The sequence below is a fragment of the Eutrema salsugineum genome, unplaced genomic scaffold (genome assembly GCF_000478725.1).
Source record: "Eutrema salsugineum unplaced genomic scaffold, Eutsalg1_0 scaffold_7, whole genome shotgun sequence".
In the NCBI taxonomy this organism is placed as follows: Eukaryota; Viridiplantae; Streptophyta; class Magnoliopsida; order Brassicales; family Brassicaceae; genus Eutrema; species Eutrema salsugineum.
The window spans coordinates 7,537,423-7,557,615 of NW_006256486.1; the positions used below are offsets into that span (position 1 = coordinate 7,537,423).

The window sequence follows — 20,193 nt, forward strand, 5'->3', positions numbered from 1 at the left end:
TTCCATAGCAAGTGGAATCATGGAATTCGGACTTGTGAGCAGAGAGTTAAGCTCGTCGGAAGAAACCCCTGTCTCGCTGCTGTTTTGGACCAAGCCGATGAGCTCTGAAGAATACAAAGAACGGTGCACTGCCAGGCCGATTCAGATTCCGAGGGGCCTTCATGAGAATCAGAGACATTTGAGTCCTCTTTACAGAACATCCGAGATCATTCAATTCGGAGCTATGAGCAGGAAGATACGGTCTCCGGAATGGACACATGTATAGACGTCTCTCTCTGATCGTGTAAATGCACTGCAAAGATGAGCCCTCCAGGAAGGCTTCCACTTCCCAAGCACCGCAGCTTCCTTCACCAAAGTTGGAGATATATGAGTCCTCTGTCCTCTGCAACCGGACTCACTCAATTCGGACAAGTATCTCAGAAGTTACATTCTCCGGAATGCGAAGTGTTCCAGACAGCCCTGAATGATGCGAGCTAAGTGAAACATGCCGCGATGGAATGCCACGGTCCACACTTGGCCGTGGCAACTTTTGCAAATCTTCGGCGATTGACACGATCTTCATGCCACGGTCTACACTTGACCGTGGCAAACAAACAATTGGCTGGGAGGAACTTTACAAGCATTCGGGTTTTGACACGGTTTGAATGCCACGGTCTGGGACTTGACCGTGGCAAACAAGACTTGGCTGGGAAGGACTTTACGAGCATTCGGGTTTTGACACGGTTTGAATGCCACGGTCTGGGATTTGACCGTGGCAAACAAACACTTGGCTGGGAAGGACTTTACGAGCATTCGGGTTTTGACACGGTCTGAATGCCACGGTCTGGGACTTGACCGTGGCAACTTTTACACACCTTCGGCGTTTGACACGACCACTTGCCACGGGTTTTGGACGAGGCTTGTTAGACCGTGGCATCAAAATGTAACCAAGAACACGCGAACAAAGCTTTGACACGGTCAAGTTGCCACGGCCACTCCAAGAACACACTTGACCGTGGCAAACCCATCTTCACCCACCAAGACCGGGTCAGTACCCGGTTTGTTCCGGGTTGACCCGGTTCGCCTAAGACAATTATATAAGGATTTTAGACCTAGTTTAGAGAGAACCTTTTATCCATTTTTAGTCTCTTTTGCCTTTTTGTGAAAGACCACTTGTTACACTTTACTTTTGAGCTTAATATCGATTTGAAGAGTCTTTTTCATCTTGTTTTATCATTTCTTATCATCAAATCACACTTCTAATCATGATTAACAACACATTCTGCAAAGAATCTAGTGTGTTGATCATGATTAGTGAGTAATCTCATATTAAGGTATTAGATATGTAGATTAGGGTGCTTAAGTGGTAGATTAGTGAGCTTAGGGTTAGATCATGCATATTCATTTCTCTACAACTTGTTCTCTATGCTAGATCCATACAAATCATATGTGGTCTAGATTCTGGGCATTTCATGCACCAAAAGTGTTTGATGAAATGCCTGAACCAAGGTTGTTAGAGGTTTAAGTGTTATTCATCATGGGAATGATTGTCTATATGCTTAAATGACAGATTAAACTGATTCTTAATGCTTGTTAACTCATGTTTCACTGATGATGATTGGGTTAGAAATTTTTTTAGCATAGGAGTTAATATCTTCATGAGAGGATTAACTTAATTAAAGATGTTTATGTTGAATGGTTTGCTTGATCATATGATTCATTAGCTCATTAGTTTATCACTGAAGGCACCCTAATCCACTATCATGTCTAAGACCTTTCTCATCATCATTCATACATTCTCATCATTTGTCATTTGTTTAGTTCTTGTTTAATCATTTCATTAGTCTTTAATCCTGTTTAAGTTTGTAGTTGTCTTTAGATAATCAAAACAACTCTTGTTTGCTTGAATTAAGAACCTGATTACATAGTTTAGTATCTAACACCACATCTGGATTGATAAACCCCTTGTACTACAAGACAGGGGATTGATAACCTCTATAAAGAGCCTTGAAAACTCTTAGTTATCCAATTGGCGCCGTTGCCAAATTGTGGTTTGTTTAGCATTAAGCTTTGATCTGTTCTTGAGATCAAGTGCTTACTTTCTTATTTTTAATGATTACTTTCAAGTTCTGTTTGTGATTTCAGGTGTATGAACACCAGGTCTAGATCAAGAAGCTGTGGTCCACCTTTCCCTCTCAACGACAACATCAATCTTTTGGTACCAAGGAGGAGAAGGGACAGGCGTGGAAGACAAGTTGATCAGGCTGACATGGAAGAACAAAGAGAGCACGTGGTGGATATAGAACTACCGGTTCAGGAGCAACAGGCTCAAGGTAATGGATCTGGTAATGGAGTTGGTCAAGGATTAAATCAGGATAATGTTCATCAGGAACAGATGCATCAACAACAAGCTTATGTCCACCAGGGACAAGGTCAAGCTCATCAACAGAGGCATCAGGCCAATGCACAGCAAAGACAAGAGGTGCACCACCAACACCAGCCCTTCCAACACCAGCAAAGAAGATATGAGCAACCCCAAGTCTATGTTGGAGAGAATGACAGGGCCAATGCTCATTAGTATGGAGCTGGAGGCACCACCTGTGAAAAACAACAACTTTGAAGTGAAAGCATCATTGCTGAATATGGTTCAGAACTCCAAGTTCCATGGATTAGCAATGGAAGATCCCTTGGAAAACTTGGATCAATTTGATAAGGTGTGTGACATGACTAAGATTAATGGAGTTTCAGAAGACAGCTTCAAGCTAAGACTATTCCCATTCAGTCTTGGTGACAAAGCTCACCAATGGGAAAAGAATCTTCCAAGGGGCTCCATTCAAACCTGGGAGCAATGCAAGCAAGCTTTTCTATCTAAGTTCTTCTCCACCTCAAGAACTGCAAAACTGAGGAACCAAATCTCTAGCTTCACTCAGCACAGCAATGAGAGTTTTGGTGAAGCATATGAGAGATTCAGGAGCTACACAAACCAATGCCCACACCATGGGTTTAGTAAGGCTTCTCTTCTCAACACACTTTATAGAGGAGCTCTTCCCAAGATTAGAAACCAGTTGGATACTGCTTCCAATGGGAACTTTCTGGGTAAAGAAATTCATGCTGCTTTAGAGCTAGTGGAGAACTTGGCACTGAGCAATGACACTTATGGTGAAGACTATGACAGATCAAATAGATCTGAAGGTTCAAGCTCAGAACAGAGGCTCAGCAGAGAAGTAAAGGAGTTGAGAAGTGAATTAGACAAGCTGAAATTCACCACTCAGAAGCCATTGCATTTTGTTGGAGAATATGAAGAACCTTCTCAAATCTTTGAGAACATAAGTGAAGAAGGTCTTACCCAAGAGGAGCTTAACTACATTGGGAATCAGAGGTTCCAGAGATATCAGTATGGTAATGCCAATCCAAACCTTTCTTACAGAAACACCAATGTAGCTAACCCACAAGATCAAGTCTATCCCAATTCTCAAGCTCCACAGAACTTTGTTCCCAAGAATAATTTTCAAGGGTCTTTTCAACCCAAGAATCAGTTTACTCAGAATCAGGGTTTTGGTCAACAACAGCAACCATTTCAGGGTACTGGTTTCAACTCACAGCAACTACAAAAGGCACCACCAGGGTTTGGTCCTCCACAGTTCCAACAGCAAGCGCCGGTTCAACAACAGTTTCAGCCACCAATGGTTCAGCAGCAGCCACAGATGGGGACAGATATGGTTGGTATTCTGCAACAACTACTTCAGGGTCAACAGATCTTTGCAAGTCAGAATGCAGCTATGCAGCAGGAAATCAAGGACTGAAGCAAAACCAGGCATCAAGCTCAAGGAACCAAGGTCACCTACCTGGAAAACCAGAACCTAACCCCAAGGAATATGCTAAGGCCATTACACTGAGGAGTGGAAAGGAGTTACCTGGTATTGAGAACAACAATGTGATCATTGGGGACAATGATCAAACTGAGGGGGAGACAGCTTTAAAAGAGGATCCAGTTGCTGAGAAACCAAGGACAGAAAAGAGCAAAGAGGTAGCAAAGGAACCAGAACCAGAGAAGAAATATGTGCCACCACCTCCATACCAACCCAAGCTCCCATTTCCAGGGAGATTTAAGAAGCAACTTGTGGACAAGGCAAGAGCTGTATTTGAGAAGGCACTCAATGAGACACCACTCACTATGCCTCTCATTGATGCATTCTTAATGATGCCAAAGATGGGGAAGTTCTTGAAGGATGCCATTTTGAACAAGACAAAAGAGCTTCAAGGCATGGTGGTACTAAGTCATGAATGCAGTGCTATCATTCAGAAGAAGTCCATTCCAAGAAAGTTAACTGATCCAGGGAGTTTCACACTCCTTTGTGCCATTGGACCTCTTCTATTCTCTTGATGTCTTTGTGATCTAGGAGCATCAGTCAGCTTGATGCCATTCTCCATAGCAAAGAAGCTGGGCTTTAGAGTCTTCAAACCTGCAAGGATCTCTCTTATCCTTGCAGATAGATCAGTTAGATTGCCTGTTGGTATGTTGGAAGATCTACCTGTCAAGATAGGTGGTTTTGAGGTTCCAACTGATTTTGTTGTGCTGGAAATGGATGAAGAACCAGTTGATCCTTTAATCTTGGGCAGGCCATTCTTGGCAACTGCAGGAGCTATAATTGATGTGAGAGGTGGGATAATAGAGCTTCAACTTGGGTCTGAAAAGCTCAAGTTTGATGTGAATGAGATGATGAAGAAACCCACCATTGAAGGTCAATGTTTCTATGTGGAGACAATGGATCATTTGGCTGATGAGTTGCTTGAGGAGCTGAACACTGAAGATCCTCTTCAAGCTGCTCTAACTCAAGAACAAGGAGACAATGGGCTCTTAGCAGAAGCAAGTGAAGGGTACAAGTTGTACTTGGACAATGCTAGAGAGCTGGGTCCTGAGACAAGGTTTTTGGAGCTGGAACAAAGTGGCTCTGAGGTTTTTGCTATCAAAGGATCAGACACCAGCCAAAGCAGCTTGGACCAGGATTGGAATGAGGCTGATGCACCCCCTGTTGAGCTCAAGCCTCTACCAACAGGGCTCAGGTATGCCTTCTTGGGCTTAAACTCAACATATCCAGTAATCATCCATGATAGCCTATTAGAGGATCAAGAGAGTGCATTGCTTAGTGAGATAAGAAAGTTCAGGAGAGCCATAGGGTATTCTTTGGCTGATATTAGAGGAATCTCTCCTGACATTTGCACCCACAGGATCCACCTAGAGGACCAATCTATGTCCTCTATTGAGCATCAACGACGACTTAACCCCAACCTTAAGGAAGTGGTTAAGAAGGAGATACTAAAACTTCTTGAGGCAGGGATAATTTACCCAATCTCTGACTCAAGATGGGTGTCTCCTGTTCATGTTGTGCCCAAAAAAGGTGGGATCACAGTGGTTAAAAACGAGAAGGATGAGCTGATAGCTACTAGGACTGTCACAGGACACAGAATGTGTATAGACTATAGAAAGCTCAATACAGCCTCTAGGAAGGATCATTTTCCTTTGCCTTTCATTGATCAGATGTTAGAGAGGCTTGCAAACCACCCCTTCTTTTGTTTTCTCGATGGGTACTCGGGGTTTTTCCAAATTCCCATAGATCACCGAGATCAAGAGAAAACAACATTCACATGCCTTTATGGCACCTTTGCATACAGGTGAATGCCTTTTGGTCTCTGTAATGCCCCTGCCACATTTCAACGTTGCATGATGCATATTTTCTCTGACATCATTGAAGAGAAGGTGGAGGTGTTCATGGATGACTTTAGTGTCTATGGCTCCTCCTTCTCGGATTGTCTCTCTAATTTGTCACAGGTCTTGGAGAGATGTGAGCAGCATAACTTGGTGTTGAACTGGGAGAAATGCCACTTCATGGTGCAGGAAGGAATAGTTCTTGGGCACAAGATATCTGAGAAGGGCATAGAGGTTGACAGAGCAAAAGTGGAAGTAATGGTGAACCTGCAAACCCCCACTTCAGTCAAAGGGATAAGGCGTTTCCTTGGGCATGCATGGTTTTATAGAAGATTCATCAAAGACTTCTCAAGAATTGCCAGGCCCTTGACAAGGCTGTTGTGTAAAGAAGTGGATTTCATCTTTGATGCTGAATGTGAAGAGGCCTTCAAGATGATCAAGGATGCATTAGTCAGTGCACCAATTGTTTAACCCCCAGACTGGTCCCTTCCTTTTGAGGTTATGACAGATGCTTCTGATTTTGCAGTTGGAGCAGTACTTGGCCGGAAGAAAGATAAGAAGCTTCATGTCATCAACTATGCTAGTAGAACACTTGACTCTGCACAAGAGAAGTATGCTACTACTGAGAAGGAAATGTTGGCAATAGTCTTTGCCTTTGATAAATTCAGAAGCTACCTGGTGGGATCAAAAGTCATTGTATATACTGATCATGCAGCCCTCAGGTATCTGATGACCAAGAAGGATGCTAAGCCAAGACTATTGAGATGGGTTCTTCTACTTCAGGAGTTTGATATGGAAGTACAAGATAAAAAGGGTATAGAGAATGGAGCTGCAGACCATCTCTCTAGGCCGAGAATTGACTCTGAAGTGCCTCTTAATGACAGTCTTCCTGAGGAATCACTGATGGTGCTCCATCTTATTTGGAGTTTGAAGAAGTGGACAACATTCAAGAGAGGAGGATGTCTTGGTTTGCAGACATTGTGAACTATCTTGCTTGTGGAGTGGAACCACCTGAATTAGATGCTTACCACAGGAAGAGGTTCTTCAGAGAAGTTCAAAGATACCATTGGGATGAGCCCTACCTCTATGTCCTGAACAAAGATCAGCTCTATAGAAGGTGTCTTGCTGAGGAGGAGATGCAACCTGTGTTGCAAGAGTGTCATGGTTCAGATTTTGGAGGTCACATGGGAGCATTCAAGACTGTGGCAAAGGTTCTTCAGAGTGGGTTTTGGTGGCCCACAATGTTCAAAGATGCTCAGTTGGTTGTTTCAGCATGTGATGCCTGCCAGAGGCATGGGAACATATCAAAGAGGAGTGAGATGCCTCAAAACCCAATTCTAGAAGTTGAGATCTTTGATTGCTGGGGGATTGACTTCATGGGGCCTTTCATTTCATCCTATGGGAATCAGTATATACTTGTTGTTGTGGATTATGTGTCCAAATGGGTTGAGGCCATTGCTTCCCCTACCAATGATTCCAAGGTTGTAGTGAAGCTGTTCAAGAGCATTATCTTCCCAAGATTTGGTGTTCCAAGGGTTGTTATCTCTGATGGAGGATCTCATTTTGTGAACAAGACTTTGGAGGGTTTGTTGAGAAAGCATGGAGTGAAACACAAAGTAGATACTCCTTATCATCCTTAAATTAGTGGCCAGGTTGAAGTATCTAATAGACAGATCAAGGCCATTCTTGAGAGGACTGTTAGCTCAAGCAGAAAAGATTGGAGCAAGAGGCTAGATGATGCATTGTGGGCTTATAGGACTGCCTTTAAAACTCCTATTGGGACATCACCTTTCAATCTGCTGTATGGGAAGAGCTACCACCTTCCTGTTGAGTTGGAATACAAGGCTTTGTGGGCTGTTAAGTTGCTGAACTTTGATATCAAGACAGCTCAAGAGAAAAAGGTCATTCAACTTCATGAACTTGAAGAGATAAGGCTTGGGGCTTTTGAGAGCTCAAAGATATATAAGGAGAAGACCAAGGCTCTGCATGACCAAAAGATTTTGAAAAGGGAGTTCAAGGAAGGAGATCTAGTGTTGCTGTTCAACTCTAGGCTTAAGTTGTTTCCAGGAAAACTTAAGTCTAGATGGTCTGGTCCCTTTAAAGTTCTTGAGGTGAGGCCATATGGAGCTATTGTGTTAGAAGGAAAGAATGGGCAAGAGTTTGTGGTAAATGGCCAGAGAATCAAGCATTATCTGGTTTCACAAAAGAAGGAGGAAGCTACATCAGTTCCCCTTCTTGATCCACCAGCCTGTTAAACAGGTTTCCAAAGTCAAACTTAGAGACTTTAAACAAAGTGCTCTTGGGAGACACCCCAAGCTTATCCTTTGTAAATATTCTTTTGATCTTTTGATTCCTTTCTTTTTATGTTTTAGGATGTTTTGATGGGTTTTTTTAGTGTCTACAGGTTACAGGTTTGAGTTTGAACTCTTGGAAAGTGAACAGGAGTTGAAAAGGAATGAATGAGTGGGCACAAACTTAAGCTCAACCGTTGACATGGTCACCGGCCACGGTCAGGAACAAGGCGTGGCAAGCCTTTTTGCTTTGCCATGGGGAATGAATCACGGTCTCAAGATCTGGCTGTGGCAAAAGAAGCAAGAGTTCGGTGATTGCCACGGGTAAAGGCACGAGACACAGGTGGCCGTGGCAAAAAGAAATGAGGAGAGGACCTGGTTCGGATTTTGCCACGGTGGGATGACACGAGATGGAAGGTGACCGTGGCAAAAGAAAAGAAGACTAAGCATTCATTCGGTTCTTGCCACGGCCATGAGACGCGGACATGAAGGTCACCGTGGCAACACAAAGGTTAACAAAAGCTCAGGCTTGAATTTTGACACGGCTACAAGGCACAGGTTCAAGACCAGGCCGTGGCAAAATGAAGATGGAATGAGCAGTGCTCGGGGTTTGCCACGATGAGTTGCCACGGGAAGAAGATGTGGCCGTGGCAAAGCAATGAGAAATGTCCAATGTTCGGGGTTTGACACGAGGGGATTGCCACGGGAAGAAACCAGGCCGTGGCAAAACGAAGGTGGAACGAGCAACATTCGGAGATTGCCTCGGTTTAGTTGCCACAGGAGAGGACCAGACCGTGGCAAAGCAAGAAGAAAGGATGCAGATGCTCGGACAATGACACGGTCTAGAGGACACGGGCTAAAGGGTTGGCCGTGGCAAGGAATAAGAAGGTTTGACCGAGGTTTGACATTGCCACGGTTGAGATTGCCACGGGGAGAACACTTGACCGTGGCAAGAGAAAGGAAAAGAGGCGATGCTCGGGATTTGCCACGGTCTGAAGACACGGACACACCAAGACCGCGGCAAAGAGGAAGCATACACGAGTTGTTGACACGGTCACGTGCCACGGTCAACCAGGCGCGACCAAATTTTGAAAATATGTTGACCGTACGGACGTTGACCGATCAAAGGACGCGCCAAGACAGCTGTTCCCCACCTCTCTCTCCTTCTTCTTCTTCGCGAGTTTGCTCCTTTCTCTCCATTCTTGAGCTTTAAACTTTCATATCTCTCTTGTTCCTGCATCAAATTGAGAAATTCCAACTGCATTGAACTCGTAATCCTGTCTAGTTTCTTTCTGCACATTCGGTTTTCACTCGAAACTTGAAGATTCCAAGGTATTTAGTCTGTTAAAACTCACCTTTTCCATGCTTTAGTGTACTGTTCATGAACAGAATAACAAATGAAATCGATTTTAATGGGCTTCTTGATACCTTGAAATCATTTTGTGAGTATTGTGCAAGTAAAATGGATAGGAATTTCATGGATCCTGCTTGAGAATAACCTGTTCTTGGAATTTTTGAGAATTTTTTCTTGAAATTCATCAAGTGTATCGATTTTTTTTAGGAATTGTGTTTCAAGCTGAACTCTTTGTGTGCATTGCTTCTTGCCATTGCTTTGAGTTTACTGAGTTTTTAATCAGCTTAAAATACATTTCTTTTTAGAGAAATCGATTTGTGCCACTCATGAACTTGGTGAATTTTTTTTTTGGAAAACTTTTGTTGTTCTCTTGCTTTGGTGCTTACAACTGTTTGAGAAAATGCAGGATGGCAGGAACAAAAAGGACAGCAGCCATGGATAAAGCTAAAAAAGAGAAAGCTGGAGCTTCAGAGGATCAGATTATGCCTTTTGGGCATAAGGTTTTCAAGAAACAGAAGAAACAGAGGAAGCCAAAAGATCCAGCTGAAAAGAAAACAAAGAAGGTTGCTGCACCAAAGAAAACAAAGGCCTCTACTTCAAAGACTTCTGGTAAAGAGCTGGCATTGGTTGAGGTTGTTCACAGGGCAGGAAAAGTGGTGGCTGTGGCTGAGGATGAAGAAGAAACAGAGAGTGATCCTGAAACAACATTGAAGCGGGTTAAGAAAGCAAAGACAAGTTCTGAGGACAAAGAACCAACTTTTGATGACTACTTTGCTATGTTCAGGGGTATAAAAGTGCTGCAAACCAAGTTCCCTGATATGGAGCTGTTGAGGAATATGGGGATTCTTGAAGAGGTTCAGCTCATTTTCAACAACATGGGGTTTGGTGGATCCTTTGAGATGAGAGATGTGGCTCATGATGGTGTTACACAAGAGTTCCTTGCTTCCCTTCAAGTTTGTGGATATGGCCCAAGAGATGAAAGAATCAATGAGGGCAATGGTCTTGGGCACATAGAGTTCACAATAGATGGTACACAATACCATGTAAGCTTCAAGGAACTAGATGAGATCTTTGCTTTTCCAAGACCTGCACAAGAACAGACAGTGAAGTTCACATACCCTGATCACATGATCACTGAATTGTGGGATACAATTGCTTTTGGGAGCTTCAGAGGAGGAAGATGCAAGAGTTCATGGATAAGAAACCCAGCAATCCGTTATGCTCACAAGGTGCTTTGACAAATGTTCTTTACCAAGCACAATGATGGAGTGGTGCATCTAGCTGACATGGAGCTACTGGGTATGGGTCTTCATCCTCTCATCAGTCACTTGAAGAGCAAGAGAGAGTTTCACCTCCCACATTACATCCCATCTAGTGGTACATTCTTGGCACGCCAAATGCTGATTTACAAGGACATTGCTTGGAGTGAGGGTAAAAGAAAGAAGCTCACTAAGTTGCACAATGGATGGCTAGTGACAAAGATTCTGAAAGCAAGAGGTTTTGTCTTTGATGATGTTGAGGTCAGGCCTGATTTGATTGATGAAGCTACCCTCACCAAGGTTGGGTTTTTAAAAGAAAGCAATGGTGAAAACTTCTTGTACACCTTCAAGCTCTTGCAAAATGAAAAGGTTCATGTTCTGTTGCCACACCCAGCCATCACCACTCTCACAGAAAGGCACAATGTCTCCTTTATTGTCCTAAAAGATCAGCTCTACAACCCAGCCATTCACCCTCCGATTCCCAAATGCAAGAGAACCGCTAGTTCTAAAGGTAAAGAGCCAGTTGAAGAGCAGAACACAACAGCCGGTTGTGAGAATGAGGAGCCACGAGATTTTGAGAGAAGGATGGGAGCAGGGAGGTATCACTTTGATCCTTACTTTTGGGGTGAGCCTGACTATCACACAAGGAAGCTGTATTCCAGAGTTAACACCCTTCAGAAATGGTGCAAATGGCAAGACAAAACGATCAACAAGCTAGTTGACTGTGTTAGGCAGCTAAAGAAGAAGGTGAAGAAACTCACAGCTCCAGCCACCTCACCCAAACAAGATGCAAGAGAAGATGTGGGAGAAAGCTCAGCTGCTCATGACCTTGTGCTACCACCAGGAAAAGAAGATTGGGTGAACCCGGCCACAGCGTTCCAACCAGACTCACCTGAGAGCAGCCCACCTAGATACTCAACTCCATCATGTTCCACCTCCAACCCATCCCACTACCTGGGATCAGACCTCAGTGATTGAGGTAAACACTCAAAACTCTGTATATATGCATGTAGTTCTTCTTTTTCTTTTTGCATTTTACTTGTTTGTTCTGATTTCCCTCCTTTCTCATGCTTTTATAACACAGGGGACTGTGTTATTTAAGTGTGGGGGAGGAGTTTCATCTTTTACTAATCATGTTTTCTCTTTTCTTATTTTACACTTTGAGTCTTGAGTCACATTCTAGTTGCATATTCATGAAGTCTCATCTAAGTGCATATAAAAACCAAAAAAAATTGAAAAATCTGAAAAATTTTCACAAAAAAAGATCATGTAGTTGCATTCTCATTTTTAGGATTGAGTCTAGATTGCATGTTCATGTAGGTTGCATTTTGCAGGGAGTAATGATAGGTTTTCTAGAGAGTAAATCACTTTGAGAACTTGAACTGAATATGCTTGTGAATCTTTTTCTGTGCTTGCAAAGTCTGAAATGATCTGAATCTGAGAAGCAAGTTTGAATTGAACTCAACTCTAATTAAGTGGGAACCTTGAACTTGACTTGAAAATATCTTGTGATGCATTGTTTGAAAAAGCTTGTGGATACCGATATACATACTTGAGCTAGAACCATTGTTTTTACCACCCTTTTTCCTTAGCTCAAGTAGCTGAATCCACATCATGGATCAGTTCCCTCACCTTGAACCCATCCTTCTTTCAAGCCAATGTTTGTGTGTGAATTGAAAGGCCACCTTGGATCAAACTTAGCAGAAAGTGTTAGGTTTAGAGCGACAAGGTCAGGTCTCATTGAGTGCTGTGTTCCAACATCAAGGAACTGAGAGTGTTGGCAAGGAATAAGTGTGGGGGAAAAGACTTGTTGGTGAGTGGAAAAAGGTGAGATGAGTGGAAAAGAGAGAGTGGAAATAGCTAGGGGAATGAAAGAAAAAGAAATCAGTCTTGGAGTTTTGAGTTAAAGAAAGTGAGCTCTGGTGAGTTGAAAAGAAAGAGTCTAGCCTCTAAGTAAAAAGAAAAGAAAAGAAGCCAAACAGCTCAAATGTTTTGAAAAGAAAGAAAAAAAAAAGAGGCTAGAGGTTGCAAAAGAAAAAGAGCTGTGTAAAGTTTGAACTCCAAGACTTGAGAGTGAAAGTGAAAAGTAAGTCCCCTAGTGAGAGGAAGATAAGTGTTAAAAGTGAGGTTCTTGAGAGAGTGAGCAAGTGAGAAAGCTTTGAGTAGAGGGTGGGGTGTGATGAGTCTTTGCCCTTGTATGCATAGGTTGGTTTTTATCTTTAGCATTCTGCCAAAGTTTGATCATTCATAGAGAGATCCCTTTGCTGGATTAAACCCCATTTGAACACTAATGAGATCATTTTAATCTCATAGCATCTCCCTATCCAAGCCAGCTTGTTTAAACATTGCATCATGAGATTCACCTGATAAAAACTTAATGAATGTGAAAGAGTTGAGAGAGAGAAGAACTTGTGGAGATTCCTTGCTGAGTTGATATATATCTGAGTATGGCTTTGCATTGCATAATTGAGCATGAACTTGAATTCTCATTGTGATCACTTCTCTCAAAAAGGAAATGTGAACTCCCATGCATTCAACCTCTCTCTCTCTCTCATTTGTTCTTGTTTGCTTGAGGACAAGCAAAGGACAAGTGTGGGGGAGTTGATATGTTCATAATTTGCATCATTTAGGTTGCATAATTCATTCCAAATCATGTTTTATTTCATGCATTTTAGGTCCTTAGGGTTTGTTTTAGAACTTAGGAGATGCATTAGGTCCCAATGAGTCTTTGCATGTTTTGAGTGTTTATCAGGTGTATTTGGAGCTGAAAAGATGAATCCAGGAGGTGGAATGGTGATCAAGGCTTGAAAAACGGTGAAATTGGGTTTTTGGAGGTTATCGGCCATTCTCGCGTACCAGGAAGGTTTTTACCGGCCATTTTCATGTACCGCGGGTAGACCTTATCGGCCAAAACGTGTACCGCGAATGGATTGTATCGGCCAAAATCTCCGGGTGCAGACACGTTTCCGAAATCGCCTGTCCGGGGAATCTTCCGGTCCGATTCAGTTGGCGGGTGCTTCATCAAAGTTGGATAGGATTGGATCACGGTTCCATAGCAAGTGGAATCATGGAATTCGGACGCGTGAGCAGATAGTTAAGCTCGTCGGAAGAAACTCCTGTCTCGCTGCTATTTTGGACCAAGCCGATGAGCTCTGAAGAATTCGAAGGACGGTGCACTTCCAGGCCGATTCAGTTTCCAGAGCCTTCATGAGAATCAGAGACATTTAAGTCCTCTTTACAGAACATCCGAGATCATTCAATTCGGAGCTATGAGCAGAAAAATACGGTCTCCGGAATGGACACATGTATAGACGTCTCTCTCTGATCGTGTAAATTCACTGCAAAGATGAGCCCTCCAGGAAGCCTTCTACTTCCCAAGCACCGCAGCTTCCTTCACCAAAGTTGGAGATATATGAGTCCTCTGTCCTCTGCAACCGGACTCACTCAATTCGGACAAGTATCTCAGAAGTTACATTCTCCGGAATGCGAACTGTTCCAGACAGCCCTGAATGATGCGAGCTAAGTGAAACATGCCGCGATGGAATGCCACGGTCCACACTTGGCCGTGGCAACTTTTGCAAATCTTCGGCGATTGACACGATCTTCATGCCAGGGTCTACACTTGACCGTGGCAAACAAACAATTGGCTGGGAGGAACTTTACAAGCATTCGGGTTTTGACACGGTTTGAATGCCACGGTTTAGGACTTGACCGTGGCAAACAAACACTTGGCTGGGAAGGACTTTACGAGCATTCGGGTTTTGACACGGTTTGAATGCCACAGTCTGGGACTTGACAGTGGCAAACAAACACTTGGCTGGGAAGGACTTTACGAGCATTCGGGTTTTGACACGGTCTGAATGCCACGGTCTGGGACTTGACCGTGGCAACTTTTGCACACCTTCGGCGTTTGACACGACCACTTGCCACGGGTTTTGGACGAGGCTTGTTAGACCGTGGCATCAAAATGCGGCCAAGAACACGCGAACAAAGCTTTGACACGGTCAAGTTGCCACGGCCACTCAAAGAACACACTTGACCGTGGCAAACCCATCTTCACCCACCAAGACCGGGTCAGTACCCGGTTTGTTCCGAGTTGACCCGCTTCACCCAAGACAACTATATAAGGATTTTAGACCTAATTTAGAGAGAACCTTTTATCCATTTTTAGTCTCTTTTCCCTTTTTGTGAAAGACCACTTGTTACACTTTACTTTTGAGCTTAATATCGATTTGAAGAGTCTTTTTCATCTTATTTTATCATTTCTTATCATCAAAACACACTTCTAATCATGATTAACAACACATCTTGCAAAGGATCTAGTGTGTTGATCATGATTAGTGAGTAATCTCATATTAAGGTCTTAGATATGTAGATTAGGGTACTTAAGTGGTAGATTAGTGAGCTTAGGGGTTAGATCATGCATATTCATTTCTCTACAACTTGTTCTCTATGCTAGATCCATACAAATCATATGTGGTCTAGATTCTGGGCATTTCATGCACCAAAAGTGTTTGATGAAATGCCTGAACCAAGGTTGTTAGAGGTTTAAGTGTTATTCATCATGGGAATGATTGTCTATATGCACAGATTAAACTGATTCTTAATGCTTGTTAACTCATGTTTTACTGATGATGATTGGATTAGAAACTATTTTAGCATAGAAGTTAATACCTTCATGAGAGGATTAACTTAATTAAAGATGTTTATGTTGAATGGTTTGCTTGATCATATGATTCATTAGCTCATTAGTTTATCACTGAAGGCACCCTAATCCACTATCATGTCTAAGACCTTTCTCATCATCATTCATACATTCTCATCATTTGTCATTTGTTTAGTTCTTTTTTAATCATTTCATTAGTCTTTAATCCTATTTAAGTTTGTAGTTGTCTTTAGATAATCAAAACCACTCTTGTTTTCTTGAATTAAGAACCTGATTACATAGTTTAGTGTCTAACACCACATCTGGATTGATAAACCCCTTGTACTACAAGACAGGGGATTGGTAACCTCTATAAAGAGCCTTGAAAACTCTTAGTTATCAGCTGGCCGCGGTCGGGATGTGTGTGACCGCGGGGAATGGGTGGCTGGCTGCGGTCGGGATGGCTGTGACCGCGGGGAATGGTCTGTTGGCCGCAGGTGGAAACGCTTGCCGGCTGGTTTATGGGACATCTTGCTCTTCGCGTATCTTTTGATTGAACTGTCGGATTGCCAAGCTGTAAAGTGTGCTGGAAAGCTGATACTTCCATCTTTAAGATCTCCAAATTTGAGCTGGATCAGACGGTGAGAAGGCCTTCAATCGGGGGTGAACTTCTGACGGTTTAACTCTGAGCTCAAATCTGGTTTTCTATCCATTTTGTTAAGATTTTCCCTAAATTACCTGAAAAGAGTATTGGAACTACAAATACTAAAAAAACGTAATAATAGTACTTAAAAGCAATTAAAAACATAGAAAAAGTATTTCAAAACGATCCATAAAAATGATCAAAATACGGTGTTATCAATGGTAGATAAATTTATTTTACTGAACCATGTCGTGTCAACTTGTTGTCATATATATATATATATATTTGTGCACAACTATTGATCATAGTTCTCATTAAATAAAAAGATTGTGAATAGAAATGTCAAGATTATTAACTAGTTGATCTCATGAGAAAAATACATGTTGATCGATAATCGTTGGAATAAATGGGCGAACCGCGAACTGTGACAATATTAATATCAAATTGAAAAGTAAAAAAAATATTTGAAAATGAAGACCGAAAACTGCAAATTGTTGATCAAATTGGCTAAAACAAAAACTGTTGATAAGTTAAATATAAGCATTAAAAAGTGTGAATAATTAACTCATACAGTACGTCAGTACCCAGAAAAACGTTACACAACTCATACATAATATATATGGAACTTGATATAATTAAAAATATAAAGTAATACATAATCGGACAAAACAACCCCAATATGGCCACGGAAACTTATTCAAAATGGTACGAATTATTTAATTATATTTTATTATTTGTGTTGTTTATTTAGATTAGTTCGAAGCATTACGTACGAACTACGATCAAATCTTTTTAAACAATAGAAAATAATGCCGACAAAAAAAAAACAATATAAAACAATATTGGTACATAATGTGCACCGCGTTGAATTGCTTTACCAGTTGAGTAATCGCTCATCATTATATTGGCTGGCATGTTTGACTATATATACTTTAATCTTGCTTATTTGACTGTATATCGATCATACATATATATCACTAATACATAAATGTAATTTTCGTTAAATAAATACATATACATGATGCAAAGTCATGGTCTCTTACTCTGTTCCTCTCTATATATTTGTATGAGCAAATTCCATCTCTGACTTTTCTGTACAAATTACTGAAAACAAGGTAACCTTTTCATCAAAAACCTATAGCCTGTTCTTCACAAGAAATTTTCATGGGCTTCCACAACAAATCTTCGGACGGAATAACACAAGGTATATATGTAAATTCATGTCACAGCGATAACATGTATTAATTCGTATAATCAAAACATTTTTTTTTTATGTTGCTTGGTTTAGAAAGAGAAGAAGCTACTATTGGAGATGAGAATCAACCAAGAGCTCTACTTGATCGGTCACAAATTTTTGAGACACAAAACTGGTGGATCTGGATCTTTATCAGTTCGGGTTTGGTCGTAACCGGACGAGTTTTATCCACACTTCTTCTAAACTTCTACTTCATCCAAACAGGAAGAGATGTTTGTGACGACCCAAAACAGTTTAAGGGCACATGGCTTATGTCTATGGTCCAAAACGCTGCGTTTCCATTTACAGCATTTCTTCTCCTCTTATGGCGTTCTTTATTCTCCAACCATAGAGAAACTCTCTCTTCTTCCTCTTCTTATTCTTCTTCTTCTTGCTCTTCTTTTGGCAAACTCTTTCTTCTTTACATCTCTCTTGGCGTACTTTTTGCTGCTTATAGTCAACTCTATGCAATTGGAAGAACGCATTGTGTGTTCTTCTTTTGGATCTTTACAACACAGTTGATTTTCACTTCCATATTTACAGCAATTATCAACAAACACAAATTTAACCGTTGGATTATATTATCCATCATCCTTTCTGGAGTTGCCACAGGCATAACATCTTCAGATGATGCCTATTATCCCTGCGAAGGTGAAGGCTGGAAAATGAGTTATGGTGCGTGGTGTGCCTTCTTTGGTACGCTAGCCTTCTCTTTATCTCTATGTATCATGCAATTAGGATTCCAAAAGGTCATACCTAACAGTGAGAGTAAAGTTTCCGCGGTCCTGATGATGCAAACCAACGCTTCTGTGATTGCAACGTTCATATGTTTGGTTGGATTATTTGTAAGCCGAGAATTCAAAGATATCAAGGAAGATTTTGAGACGTTTAAGCATGGGAAACCACTGTACGTTTTGAGTCTAATCGGATTATCACTTGCGTGGCAAGTAATGTCTTTAGGGCTTGTGGGTCTTGTGTGTTTGGCTTCTTCTCTTTTCTCTAATGTCGTCAGCTTCTGCGCTACACCTTTAGCAAATATTCTCGTTGTGTTGGCGTTTCAGTTTATGGATGATGACATTGAATGGTTTAAGGGAGGAGCTTTGTTAGCTGGGATACTTGGGTTTTCATCTTATGTATATTCCTTGCACAAGTCTATCAAGAAAAAGGAAATGGAAAGCCAATGAGAGTTTGATTAATGATATGTATATAGAAAGTGTGTATTGTAATACGATTTATTTGATCTAATTAATAATACTTCACATAATTTACAAAAGCCGTCTTAGCTCAGTGGTAGAGCGCGTGACTTTTAATCCCGTGGCCGTGGGTTCGATCCCCACAGACGGCGGCTTGATCTTAGTATAGTATTTTTAGTAAAGAAATCAATTTACGATCTTGGTTTCAAATTTTCAATTTTTGTTTCAACTAGGAGCAATAAAAATGAGAACAGTATAGTGAAACTTGTTATAAATTCACAATCTTTTCATACAAAAATTCTACCAATAATCTCCACAAGAGCAGCTACCATCTCTAAAATGATGAAACCTCTTGTTATCTCTTACAATGAACTCTCTATCTTCAATACTCGACAATCTCTTTATGAAGTTGTGACAATCTCCACATATCCTCAAGTTCTTCATCACCCTTATCGTAGTCCCAGGAGGCGTGTTTATAAGCCCGAAAGCAATAGCTAACCGTTCACTGTGATGCATCAATGCTTTCTCTTTAGCTTCTTCATCGATATCATGAAGAACATACTTAGTATCTGGTACATAGCCTGCGTCTCTCACTTCTTTTCCTAAAGATTTCAGCTTCACTAAGGCCTTGCTCCTATCTACAATAGCTTTCTTCTGGCTTGAAATCTCCTGCTTATCTCCTTTAATCTTTGTCGAGCGATCAGAGCTTATCCTTTTCTTGGGTTCGACAACTTCACTGTCACCTGCGATTCTCTTTGCTCCCGAGGTGATGATTCGGTGAAATGATGAGGTTTCTTTCTCAAAGGGGATTGCTTTGGGGACAGGGAATGAGCAAAACCTAATGGAGAAAGCAGTATCCAGAGCCATCAATCCAAGAAGCAGATAAGCTTTCTTTGGAGGTGAAAATTTTACAGTATGGAGAGAGAAAAAGAGAGAGAGAGAGACCAAACTCTCACACAAATATCTACAAGAAGCAGACAAGGTCACAAACAGCCAAACAAAATCCTCTGTTTTCTTATTAGCACCAGGTCCACAAAAAGTTTCCTGCATAACCCACAATCTCATAAATCATATTTTAGATGTGTAACAAGAATCATTGAAGCATTAGTGCAAAATGCTAACTGAAGAACATTGATAGAGACTGCAATGATCACTAAGCATACCAAGTCAGAATACTGTTTGCTTTTAATTTGAATACTGTTTGATGACATTCTGAATACGTGAAATCTTCAATAAGCAATTTAGGATCCAAGTTTGAAGCTATATCTATCAAACCCTGTTTAGGTACTTGAATGGAGACGAAGATATCCCTGAAACTGATGACAATTGGGATACTTGGGTTCTTCAATGAGCGATTTAGGATCCAAGCTAGGCTTAAAACTTGACGATGGGCTTCAATTGATGACTTATACCTTCAAACTTGGATCCTAAATTGCTTACTGAAGAATTCACGTATTCAGAATGTCATCAATTTCAGGGACATTTCGTCTCCGTTTAAGAACCTTATCATCATTCCGTTGCAGCCAAATCAGGAAACACATCAACCAAATGGTCATCCAAAAGATTAACTTCGTCGACAAAGAGAATCCAAATGTTTAGCTTCGTCCACATTGGCTTTAGCTAGTAGTCAAAAAATGGCATAGCTTCATCTCCTATTGTCCAAAATAGTAGCAAAGTGATAAACCGGCCTCACACTTTCCTTTGAATCAATCTTTGCCTAAACCAAAAAACAAATGTCTTAGCCAAACATTTCACAAAAACAAAACAACTTCAACTGTTCGAATATAAAAAACATTGTACTTCTTATCTATCAATCAACAAACATATGATTCTAGGTCACAGATCATACTAAGATCTTATACAATTTTGCAGACGGAAATAGATCACA

General features: G+C 41.3%; 2 protein-coding genes and 2 non-coding genes across 4 annotated transcripts; 2 read left to right on the plus strand and 2 right to left on the minus strand.

Moving 5' to 3' along the window:
- Nucleotides 1-2,876: 2,876 nt before the first annotated feature.
- Nucleotides 2,877-2,983, minus strand: LOC112083302. The gene has a single exon (XR_002897590.1). It is a non-coding gene; the product is annotated as a small nucleolar RNA R71 (small nucleolar RNA).
- Nucleotides 2,984-16,878: 13,895 nt separating this feature from the next.
- On the plus strand, nucleotides 16,879-18,338 carry LOC18010823 (putative purine permease 20). Its single transcript, XM_006393502.2, has 2 exons — nucleotides 16,879-17,082; nucleotides 17,167-18,338. The coding sequence occupies exons 1-2, from the start codon at nucleotides 17,043-17,045 to the stop codon at nucleotides 18,294-18,296; spliced, it is 1,170 nt and encodes a 389-aa protein (XP_006393564.1). The 5' UTR covers nucleotides 16,879-17,042; the 3' UTR covers nucleotides 18,297-18,338.
- Nucleotides 18,339-18,385: 47 nt separating this feature from the next.
- Nucleotides 18,386-18,457, plus strand: TRNAK-UUU. The gene has a single exon. It is a non-coding gene; the product is annotated as a tRNA-Lys (tRNA).
- Nucleotides 18,458-18,548: 91 nt separating this feature from the next.
- LOC18010537 (pentatricopeptide repeat-containing protein DWY1, chloroplastic) lies at nucleotides 18,549-19,602 on the minus strand. The gene is made up of 2 exons (XM_006393503.2): nucleotides 19,469-19,602; nucleotides 18,549-19,349 (listed from the first exon to the last, which is right to left on the minus strand). The coding sequence occupies exons 1-2, from the start codon at nucleotides 19,514-19,516 to the stop codon at nucleotides 18,606-18,608; spliced, it is 792 nt and encodes a 263-aa protein (XP_006393565.2). The 5' UTR covers nucleotides 19,517-19,602; the 3' UTR covers nucleotides 18,549-18,605.
- Nucleotides 19,603-20,193: the final 591 nt, after the last annotated feature.

Bases quoted from the DNA above. Each gene is read 5' to 3' on its own strand.
- LOC18010823 (XM_006393502.2), top strand. From the start codon at position 17,043: ATGGGCTTCCACAACAAATCTTCGGACGGAATAACACAAG. The intron at 17,083-17,166 runs GTATATATGTAA...TGCTTGGTTTAG, and splicing joins TTCGGACGGAATAACACAAG to AAAGAGAAGAAGCTACTATT.
- LOC18010537 (XM_006393503.2), bottom strand. From the start codon at position 19,516: ATGTCATCAAACAGTATTCAAATTAAAAGCAAACAGTATTCTGACTTG. The intron at 19,350-19,468 runs GTATGCTTAGTG...TGGGTTATGCAG, and splicing joins GCAAACAGTATTCTGACTTG to GAAACTTTTTGTGGACCTGG.